Source organism: Cyrtonyx montezumae, unplaced genomic scaffold (assembly GCF_038088225.1).
Source record: "Cyrtonyx montezumae isolate F1298 unplaced genomic scaffold, pur_monq_1.0 scaffold_2, whole genome shotgun sequence".
In the NCBI taxonomy this organism is placed as follows: Eukaryota; Metazoa; Chordata; class Aves; order Galliformes; family Odontophoridae; genus Cyrtonyx; species Cyrtonyx montezumae.
This window is the reverse complement of record NW_027071936.1, coordinates 25,296,458-25,307,328: the sequence shown is the minus strand read 5'-3', so window position 1 is coordinate 25,307,328 and position 10,871 is coordinate 25,296,458. Positions and strand designations below refer to the sequence as shown.

Sequence of the window (10,871 nt, the reverse complement as noted above, 5' to 3'; positions counted from 1 at the left end):
CCTGTGCTCCTGCAGCTGACTCAGTGCTCAACTCAGGTGATCAATCAGTGGTTCAGGCTGTGATTCAGCAGTTTCCATACAAATACTATGTTTGGGATGCTTTGTTTAGGAAAGCAAGCTTTGTGCATCCAAGGCAAGGAGCCAACATTCAACTCAATCAGTGAACATAGTGAAAGATTTTGCTCAGTTATCCTATATCAAGAGGGAGAACTGAATGCATCCAACTTCCTATTGAACTTTGGTTATGAGGCACTTATGAGGTTAAAGAGTGATGTAATCTAGTGATGTAATTCACATTTATGTGTCTTAATGTTTCTAACAGTACCTGAGGGATTGTGGCAAAAGTTACTTATTGGTTTCTTACATACTGACATATCTTTAAGCTGCTGTGGTTTGAGAAGAGCTCATATTCCATAGCACCTATGGAAGTCTCTTCCTCTTCCTGCAGCAGCAGGAGTGCCCTGGCTAGTGCATGCCGCCCTGCCCATGGCAAGGCTTGGAGATGGATGGGCTTTATGTCCCTTCCAAGCCAAGCCTTGATATGCTTCTGTGATTACTGCATGCACACAGGAAATGGCAGTGGAAGAGTGGGTTTCACAGCAAGAAACACAACACCTCTGCCCACCAGGTATTCACAGGGCTGGCAGAACAATGAGGAAACCTGTCCAGGTACCATAAAGTAGAAAAATATGGCTTAAGCAATTGTAGCACCACAAGGCAGAGGAACACAGAGTAATGCCTAAACTTGTATGTGCCTGCATGTATGTGTGTGTGCTGCAGCAAATCGTGAATCCCCTTAGGGTGAGGGCTCATGCTGCAGGCAGGACGAGAAGAGGTGATGTTTAGAAACAGCCCCAGCTTGGATGTGGTGTCTCTCTAAGGCCATGCCGCACCTCACCCCATTACACACACTGCTTCATTACCACAGAGCTAAGTGGGACCATAAGCAGAGGGAAACCACAAATGTTCTCACAGCAGCAGGGAACAGGTGTACTTTTAGTGAACGGTGACAAAGGCATTGCTTCTGAGGAGCAAATTCAGCTCAGCTCCAAACACAGCCACACCAGCTGCAGGGAGCAGATAATAGTGTGGGTCCTGCCTGTTCTGCTGCCTGAATGCACCCTGGGTCTCTGGGGAAAGAGGTGGGAGCAGAATGAAGTGCTTGGCTTTAGGTGGAGCAGCGGCTGTGGTTTCACATGGGAAGGGCCTGGCCCCTACTGCCATCACATCCTACTACTCCAAGCACCACTGCCAGCAGAAGTGCCAATTTTGCCCCACTGCACCCCAGCATTCTCCAAAGGTCAATAGCACGGTGCTAATGCATGCACCCCAGCCTGGGAAGAGCAGGATAGCGAGGGAAAATGACATGTATGCATGTACGTGTGTGTTGACTTAAAGAAAGGGATGAGAAGAAACTTAACAGCGAAGTTTTGTTAACCATTAAGCATGGTGTTCTTCACTGGCAGCGCTGAGGTAGCATTGAGGTAACTCTCCAAGAATGCTCCCCCAATTGGTCGTCTGGAAATACTTCTCTGAGAGAGTGGTCAGGCACTGGAATGAGCTGCTCAGGGAGGTGGTGGAGTCACCGACCCTGGGGGTGTTCAAGGAACATCTGGACGCTGGGTTGAGGGACACGGTTTAGTGAGAACTACTGGTAATAGGCAGGCGGTTGGACTAGAGGATCTCGTAGATCTTTTCCAACCTTGGCGATTCTATGATATTCATTGCATTCCCAAATTCATTAACCTATCCACCCCCAAGGACTGCCTGATAGACATAACGTTATTAGGCAATCTTCGATGTCATTTAGCATCATTCTAGCGTCCTGATGATCCATTGTTAGTCCTTGCGGGTCGTTTACTTCCTCCCAAAACTCCTTTTGTCCCATAGATTGCTGTGGAATGCAAGAGCAATCGGAGAAGTCTCGGCACACACAGTTAAGAAAGACAGGGAAACATCTTGATGCTGTCTGTTCCACTGTAGTCGTTCCCTCCTCGTTACTTTTGCCTCGGCAAAGCAGACCAGCCTTGCAACGTCTTCCCAACTACAATACTCATCACAGCTATCATCCGCAACATTCAAGGACTACTGCGGTATTGCAAGCAACCATTAACAATATTCTGCGTAATTACTTCTTCAAATCAGTATCTACTTTCCTCTGCTCAGCGAATGGCTTAATGCAAAATGTTTGCCACCTCCTACTTGGGGAACGAGCGGCTCCGTTAAGAAGCTGCTAAGGAGCTGCTTTATGGACAGGCTGCTCCTTGCTTGCTGTTTCCTCCCGTTGCTGCAGGTGTTCAAGCTCGACGTGCAGGGTCGGCAACATTGCCGCCGACCGTCGGCTTCTGATCTGGGCTCTGAGCCGACGCACAGGACAGGGAGGAGCTCCGCATTCATTGGGGGAGAAACAAATTTGTAGCAAAGCGCCCGTTGCCTGGCATCACTCCGTTTCCCGTCTCCGTCGGTGCAGCGAGGTGAGCTTAGCTCATCCCCCAGCGCCGTGCCAGCGGCTCCGCCAGGCACACCTGGGGCACCTGAGGCTTTAGAGCGAGGGGTGGGTGGCGTGGGGACGCGGGGCTCCTGCGCGGACGAGCCCTTCTAACTGCCTTCCCCTCTCTCAGCCCGGCTCTCGACGATGTCCATTCCCACCGTGGTGACCCTGCAGCCGCAGGCGGTGGCCGTGGCCACCAAGCCCAGGTGGCAGACGGGGCTGATGGACTGCTTCACCGACTGGAACGTCTGTGAGTGCCGCGGGTCGGGCGGGCGGGGGCTGACTGAGCGCGTTTCGACGGCGCGCCCCACCTTGCAGGCTGCTGCGGGCTGTTCTGCTTCCCCTGCCTGGCGTGTGAGGTGGCCGGTGACATGAGCGAGTGCTGCCTCTGCGGGACCAGCGTGGCCTTGAGGACCCTGTACCGCACCCGCTACAACATCCCGGTCAGTGGTGGGCTGGGGGAAGCAGTGCACTCCCTTCTCCCCCGTTTGTCTCAGTCCCCAGCACAGTCACGCGGAGGGGACGTGGGCCGGGCTCTGCCATTCCTGCCCTCCCCATCGGGCAGGAGGAGGGTGGAAGGTGGGGGCGTGGAAGGTGGAAGGTGCTTTCCCCCCACACTGCCTCAGACCGGGAAAACAAAAGATAAGTTGCTCTCGCAAGGCCATTGGTAAGCCATCACGTCTCCCTTTTTGTGTTATCATCTCCTTTTGACAAGCCTGCTCTCCTCTTGCAGCCAGGACTGGTCGAATTGCTACAAAGAGATGTGAGATGCGGAGAGTGACCGGCTCAGCCCGGCCTTCTCTGTGCCAAAATGTGTTTTTGGGAAGCCCTGCACCTAACGCCTGCCTCTCTTGCAGGGCTCCATCTGCTCCGACCACTGCATCACCTGCTGCTGCCCCGTGTGCTCTGTCTGCCAGATCAAGAGGGACATCAAAAGGAGGATAGCGATGGGCATCTTCTGGTCGGTGTGCCCTTTACTTTGTGCCCACACCACGAGGGAGTGCACGTGGCTGCCTCCCCTCTCACTGCCTCACTCTACCTTTGCAGATGCTGTGGAGACGACACCACTTCTGTCCTATGGGAAGGGACACGTGGCCACCTATGACCATTGCCTGTCCCCCCTCATTCATGCCACCAATAAAGAGCAATTCTTTCCTTGCCTATCATGTCTTGTGTGGATGGGTTTCCACCAGGGTCCTCCCAGTTGTACCTTTCCTAAGTTGTTTGGGATGCACGTGGGGTACTGGTGGAGGTGTCAGCCTCTTTCATGTCAGCAGGCTTCCTCGTTAGTGGGGGAGCAGTGGGGACATTGTGTGGGGCGGGGCATCTGGACATTGGCCGGGAGGAGCAGAGGTTGGCAGCACCCAGTGCATAAAAGGGATGGAGAGCGGGGCAGGACAGTGGCACCAGAAACGGGACAGGTGCGTGTGGCTGGAGGGGGATTTGGGGTGAGATGGTGGGAGATTAGGGTGAAATAGCAGTGCCTGGGCAAGGAAAGTGAAGGACTGGGGGTGATGTTTTCTGTTTGGGCATCCCAGTGGGAGTGGAGTTGTGGCATTGTGCAGGAGGAGCAGCGGTAAGGGACAAAGGTTGGGTTGCCAGCCACTGTGCTGGGGATGGGAGCACAAAGCAGCCATTGCCTTGTATCCCTGTTCAGGGCAGCTAGAGCACATGGAACTTTGCATAGGATGTTGTGGGGCGTTGCTGTGGCTTAATGAAAAGCAGATTTGGAGCTATGAAGTTGAAGGGACAGCCAGGTGGGACGAGGAGAGAAGGGGCCTCAGGTGAGGCTGTTATGGGAGCAGATGGGTGTGGGCACGGAGGGAGTAGGGGGTGTCTGGTAGAGTATGCAGCTTCTCGGCTGGGAAGGATGGGAGCAGGGTAGCTGCAGCAGCAGCATTGGTGGCCCTAGGGAGCTTGTTGGTGAGGAGGGATGGGAGCTGGTGCCTGGGTGTGAGGCAGTGAGGAGGATGAAGGAAAGCAAGCTGCCGTGGAGTTGCTGAGGAAGGAGGTTCCTTCCTTCCCTTTCGGCTTTTCTTGCAGGATACTCTGTGCAGAGCCCTAACCATGGCCTCCCACCATGTGGTGACGGTCCAGCCTGGCTTCTCCATGCCTCCGCAGCCCAGCAAGTGGCACACGGGGATGTTGGACTGCATGTCTGACTGCAGTGTCTGTGAGTAGGCACCAGCCCTGTGCCTTGGGTCCCTCCCGAGGGGATGTCGGTAGTGTTGGTGTGCATCCTTCTGGGCCTGGCTCAGGCTGTGAGCTCAAGGCTTTCCTCCATTTCTTGCAGGCATTTGTGGAGCCTTCTGTTATCCCTGCCTGGGCTGCCAGGTGGCCAGCGACTTGGACGAGTTCTGCCTGTGTGGTGGCAGCGTGGCCATGCGGACGCTGTACCGCACCCGCTACAACATCCCGGTCAGTGGTGGGCTGGGGGAAACGGTGTGGGATGGCCCTACGGGTGCAGAGCCACAAGGGGTTGCACATGTGATGGTGTTTTCTCCTCAGGGCTCCATCCTCAGTGACTACTACTCAGTGCTGTGCTGCCCCATGTGCTCTCTCTGCCAGCTGAAGAGGGATATCAACTATCGGAAAGAGCAGCGCACCTTCTGGTGAGTGCTCCCTGCTCTGTAGAGCCACCTGGGGGGTCCTGGAGCCCCTTTCCAGCAGGCCCAGCGCGTCCCACCCCTCAACCCCACCTTCTCTTGCAGACGCTGCTGCCCAGCCTATGGACTTGATGCTGCCCTTTAGGACTGTGCATTTTGCTACATTTCTTATTTTTCCCTAGTTTTTGTTTGTTTGTTTGTTTTTCCTCTTTTCTTCAGTAATGCAGTCAATAAATAGCAGTGCTTGCCCACACTTCTGTGTATGTCTGTGTTTGTTCACCTGTTCTCTGATTTTACCATTTCTTGGCAACTTGCTGCAACACCAGAGAACAGCGTGCTGCTGTCTGCTGAACATTCAGAGCAGCCCTGAGCACACCAGGTAGAGACCTTCTCTTGCAGACTGTGATGGGACTAGACCGCAACATTTGGTGGAAAAAAACCAGCGAGCAACGAAGCAGAAGCCGAGCCAGCCTGCAGACACCTCAGCTCCCCCATGCATGCCACAGCAAGGCCTGCGATGGCATGTATGGGGAAGCGGTGAGGACCACAGGCTGGCTTCTCACGCCTGCACGAGCCTCGTAAGGAACAACAGCACAGAGTCCACCTGCCCAGAGCCCTCAGAGCTGGGGAAAATCCATGTGCTCATGTGCTGCCTTGCTGCACAGAGGCATTTGAGCTCAGGGCATCAGAGGTCCCTACGCACCAGTGACAGGTTTGCATCTTGTGCCCAGCCTTGGGATCTCCCAGCCCTGTCCCTTCTTCCCCACGCTGCCAAGGGACTCCTTTGGGGCAATTTTCCCCTTCCTCTGGAAACACTGGGGCTGCATGGGTGTTGGCTGTGCACTGCAAGGGTTTCCCTGCCCATGGGTGTGAGATAATGGTGATTGGGTGTGCAGAGTTCAGTAATATGAAGGGGCTTTGTTTCTGTGTTTTTTATCATACATAATTGCTTCCGGAGTATTTTAACTATGCCTTGCCTTTCTCCATGTTTATATGCATTTACTCAAGGTGGTTCCAGCGTTGACAGAAACCAAACTGCTCCCAGGACTAGGTCAGATGAAGGCAAAAAAGCATCTCACTACAGGAAGGTCTGTGTCACAGCACCCAACATCAGCAGGCACCAGCCACCAGGGTCCCATCTGCCCTGGAGACCTCCTGCAGAGCTCTCGCAGTGAATCTGCTCCCGGATAATTGTATCTATTTTCAGTGTCAGTACAGGGGTAGGTGTTAGGATGTGGTTTGCAAGGTGGGGGGTGGCGGAGCAATGTCCTTCATTCTTTAAGCCTGCAAGGGAGAAGGCCCTGGGGAGAGCTGAGAGCAGCCTTTTAGCATCTAAAGGGAGGGCTATAACAAGGAAAGGGACAGACTCTTTTATCAGGGTCTGTTGTGAAAGGAGAAGGGGAAATGGTTTCAATCTAAAAGAGGGAAGATTGAGATTGGATATAAGGAAGAAGTTTTTTTATGCTAAGAGTGGTGAGGCACTGGCACAGGCTGCCCAGAGAGGTGGCTGGAGCCCTACCCTTGGAGATGGATTCAAGGTCAGACTGGAGGGAGTCCCTTCTAATTCAGATGACTTTATGGTTTTATGACATCTTATTCCTAGCTGCTTCTGACAGCTGTTTCCCAGGCAGCCCACTCTTCTCTCACTGTTAGTTATCCTGTTTTCTCAATTCTGCACTCAAGGACACTGCTCTTCTCGCTAAGCTTATCAGGTGTTCCTTGGCTTCTGGCTCAGCGTCCTTACAGCTGTGTTTAATAGGCTGCCTATGTGACTGCTCCATCCTTCTACCCTGCTGCCAGGGGCTCAAGGCAAAACAAGATCTTTCAGGGTTGGACCAGCAGGGCCCTGCAGGCACCAGTGCTGTACAGCAAGGTACTTAATTCTGCTTGCTTCTCTGGGAAGATAAACTAACTGTTCTTGCTTGTTTTGCAGCTCTGGACAGTGCAGAATCCAGATCATAAAGTCTGGGTAAAGGATGTCCCAGCTTGTTTCTTGTTGCTCCTGCTTCTTGAAACTTGTGGCTGCTCTGGTTGTAGAAGATACAGCTGATGGATCCTCCAAGGCCCCAGTCCAGCCTCAGCTTTGGCTAATTCTGTCTCCACCTAATTGATGTTGCTTCTTGTTATAAGCTAATTAAAACAGTTAAATAAAAGCTTGAGTTTGGCTAATTCTACCTCCAGCTAAATTAAAGCTCTGGGTACTTGTGACAACTGAAGCTTTTGCCAAGGCTGTAAATCATTCACTGTCATAACTTAAATATTAAGATGTGTGTCACAACAGCACAAAAGTATTTCTGAACAACATGTAGATACTGAATAAAGAGCAGAACCTAGATGGTACCATTTTGTCCAGAAACTATCTCTCAAACACTGTTCAGCCTGGTACATGCCAGCATCCCTAGGTTTGGGAACCAATGCAACCCAGAACCCCAACTCTGGTGAGGGTTTACGCATCCATTCCCACCCCACCACACTTTGCTCACCCACAAAACCTCTATTTTGGAGGCTGGAAACAGACAACCTACATCCTGTGTTCAAGTCCCCAAAACATGGCACTGAGTTCATTTCTGAGATCCAGAAACTCAGAAAGACAGGACTCAGCCTCCCTCTTCAATTGCTGAAAAGGTGGGACTTAGTTATTTTTCTGAGCTTCAGAAATGCAACACTGTCTGTTTATAAACCCCGAAACAGCTTGTTTTCAGGCTCAAAAATGCTGGGCCCAGTCTGCATTCATAAGCCTGAAAAAGGTAGGACTTAACGATATTTTTCTGAGCCTCAGAAACAAGGGGACTAATCCCTTATTTCCAATCACAAAAAATGTGGGACTTTCTGTGAGCTTCAGAAATGTATGGCTACCTCCAGTTTTGAGTTACAAAACCAGCCCTCTGGGCTTGTTGTTACGCCCAAAATGTAACATTGCCAAGCTCTGAAAACGAAAGACTCAGCACTTTTTTCCAAGAGCCCCAAGAACATGACTTTTGGTTCCATTTTCAATTACTGAAAATACAAGTCTTAAGCCTTTTTTTTTTTTCTTTTTGCAGCTTCACAATGGCATGACTTATGCCCTGGTTTCTGAGCCCTGAAAACTGCCCTATAAGCTCCTTAACCCCTCAAAAAAACCAATACTGACAAATTTTGGGACTGCAAGCCCAGCCTAAGCCTTGAACCCAGGCTACAGACTGAGCCTGACCCGCCTGTGATGTAAAATGGGGGGGGAGGGCAGCCCACCCACACACGCAGTGCTGGGAAATGTTTGGGAACTGGGAATTAGGGGGGGTGGGGGTGCAGCCAGTCGCAGGGAAGGCCCGGCCCCGTGCGGCTGTAGGGCAGCGCCAGAGGGGTAGGGGTCCCTTAATTTACATTTATTTCTCTTTATTTCATGCCTTGCTCCACCACCGACACCAGCACGACCGCGACCAGCACCCAAACTGCTTCCAAAGCTGCCGGACAAACCTAATCCAGGACTCCCGCTCCAGGTTTCAGCCCAAAAGAGCTGGAGCGGCCCCAAGGCCCGACCCACCGCACCGCACCGTTCCCATCCGGGAAACAGCAGCACCCTCACCAAGCCAACCCACGACGCACGTGTCCGTGCAACTTATGTCATCCGCGTCCGCCCCGCCCGCCAATCACAGCCCAGCACAGCGCCGGCACCGCCAGTCCCGCCCCGCCCTGCTCCGCCCCGCTGCCCTGCACTCTGCCCGTTCCCTGCTCGAAGTATCTGTGTAACGTACAGTTGTATTGCTTATTGCAAACAAACGCGAACGGATGTACCTGAGAGCAGTAGCCGGCTGCTGGGAGGCGGCAGTCGGTCCCGGGACTGCCTGATAACACCGCGCCCAGGCGTGGCCGGCAGCCAGTAGTGCAGCTGTGCGACGTTAAACACGTGCGGGAGTCTGGCCACAAAATGGCGGCACGGTGCCAAAACAAAATGGCGGACTACAGAGGCTCACAGGGGCAGCCGAGGGGACCTGGCCTTGGTTCAAGTCAAACGTGGAGTTTGAAAGTGTGTTTTATTGAGGCATGGCCAGCAGGTCGAGGGAGGTGATCCTCCCCCTCTTCTCTGCCCTGGTGAGGCCTCACCTGGAGTACTGTGTCCAGTTCTGGGCTCCCTGGTACAAAAAAGACACAGATCTCCTTGAAAGAGTCCAGCGGAGGGTACAAGGGTGATAAAGGGCGTGGAACTGGAACACCTCCCTTATGAGGAAAGGCTGAGAGACCTGGGTCTGTTCATCCTCGAGAAAAAAAGACTCAGAGGGGATCTGATCCATGTCTGTAAATCTCTAAGGAACACAAGGCAAAGGGATCAGGCTGGACTCTCCTCTGCAGTGTGTGTGATAGGATGAGGGGAAATGGCCACAAACTGAAGCACAGGAAGTTCCGCCCAAGTGTGCACAAATGTACATGGGAACTTAACAGTGCAGTGATGGAGCACTGGCACAGCTGCACAGAGAGGTGGCGGAATCTCCTATGGCGATATTCGAGACCCGCCTGGACCCCTACCTGTGCAACCTGGGTAGGGAGCTGCTTTGGCAGGGGGGTTGGACTCGGTGAGGTTTCTTCCAACTCCTACAATTCTGTGATCTATTCAGATGTGCCACTTCTTCAGTGCCCTATTCCTCTATGGGGAGCTCAGGGACATGGCCCTGATCAGGAACGGGGTGACAAATAACATCAGGGTGGACTTCAAGGAGCTGCTGCAGACCAAGATGACAGGGAAGGTGCTCACGACCGATCACCAGCTGGATTTAACTGCATTCACCACTACTCTCTGGGCATGTCCATCCAGCCAGTTTTTGTACCAATTAAAGAGTACACCTGCCCAAGCCATGGGCTGCCAGCTTCTCCAGGAGAATACTGTGGGAAACAGTCTGCAGTCCAGGGGAAAACAGGCACATAGTGACAGCATGGGACCAAAATCAACTGGCAACCGGGAGCTTCAGAGTCCCCTCCTCTGCTTTCTTCCTCACTTTTTCTTGTACCTTAGCCCTCTGCTCCTCCACTGCAGGAAAACCTTTTACTGTATCAGAAGCGCTGATGTTCCATTTTCAGCTTTTCTCCTGGGCTATGTGCCTGTTTCTGTTGAAATTGGGCTTTAGACTTGTGAATAAAGGAAAATGGCAGTTGATAATTTGAATCAATCCCATGAAAATCATACTCCATTACCAATGCTTCATTCCTGCTCTATCTTAATGCCTGCGGCCAAAACAGCTACACAAAGCAAGATATCTCATTGAGGAAGACCTGTTAGAGTCTCCATCCTTTCTGCTTCTTTCAGCAGCTTGTGACGTCTGAACTGCTCTCTCTTGCTGTTTGTCCCCTACAAGTTACCTCAGTTTTTCCCTCCAAAATATCTTTTTTATCCCCCAGGTTACCTCATCTTTTCCCTCAAAAAAAAAAAAAAAAAAAAAGAAGTCATTTTTCTCCCTTTTGAGCTACATCACCTTTTCCCTTAAAAAAATAAATAAATCAAGCAATAAATAAAAGCATCCACCAGTTTAGCTTGTCTGCTCTCAGTTATTTCACATCCTTCTTCAGAAATGTTTTTTTTTGCCCCTCAAGATCCAGTCTCAGTGCAGGAAGGATCTCACAGAGGCCTCACATCAAATGGAAACTGCTCGTTTTCACACTGTAGGAGAGTACCCCTCTGGGCTGCTAGATCCCACTTTCCACAGCAGTGGGCACAGTGGCTGCATGCAGGGCAGTTCTTGCTGCCTAGCAAAGCTTCCTCCTGCTTGCAGCTGCTAATGACAGCCACACTCCAGTCATGAGAATCA

The 10,871-nt window shown here is 52.0% G+C and overlaps 2 protein-coding genes across 3 annotated transcripts; both read left to right on the top strand.

Moving 5' to 3' along the window:
- The first annotated feature begins 2,369 nt into the window (after nucleotides 1–2,369).
- LOC136048828 (placenta-specific gene 8 protein-like) lies at nucleotides 2,370–3,646 on the top strand. The gene is made up of 5 exons (XM_065736684.1): nucleotides 2,370–2,474; nucleotides 2,622–2,741; nucleotides 2,810–2,934; nucleotides 3,349–3,452; nucleotides 3,539–3,646. Coding segments are annotated over exons 2-5 (336 nt in total). The 5' UTR covers nucleotides 2,370–2,474; nucleotides 2,622–2,635; the 3' UTR covers nucleotides 3,540–3,646.
- Nucleotides 3,647–4,491: 845 nt separating this feature from the next.
- Nucleotides 4,492–5,285, top strand: PLAC8 (placenta associated 8). Of its 2 annotated transcripts, XM_065736090.1 has the most exons (4): nucleotides 4,495–4,664; nucleotides 4,785–4,909; nucleotides 5,000–5,103; nucleotides 5,203–5,285. In XM_065736090.1, coding segments are annotated over exons 1-4 (336 nt in total). In that variant the 5' UTR covers nucleotides 4,495–4,558; the 3' UTR covers nucleotides 5,204–5,285. The 2 variants fall into 2 exon arrangements, with proteins under 2 accessions (XP_065592161.1, XP_065592162.1); XM_065736089.1 differs by lacking the exon at nucleotides 5,203–5,285 and having other exon boundaries at nucleotides 4,492–4,664; nucleotides 5,000–5,107.
- The last annotated feature ends 5,586 nt before the right edge of the window (nucleotides 5,286–10,871 follow it).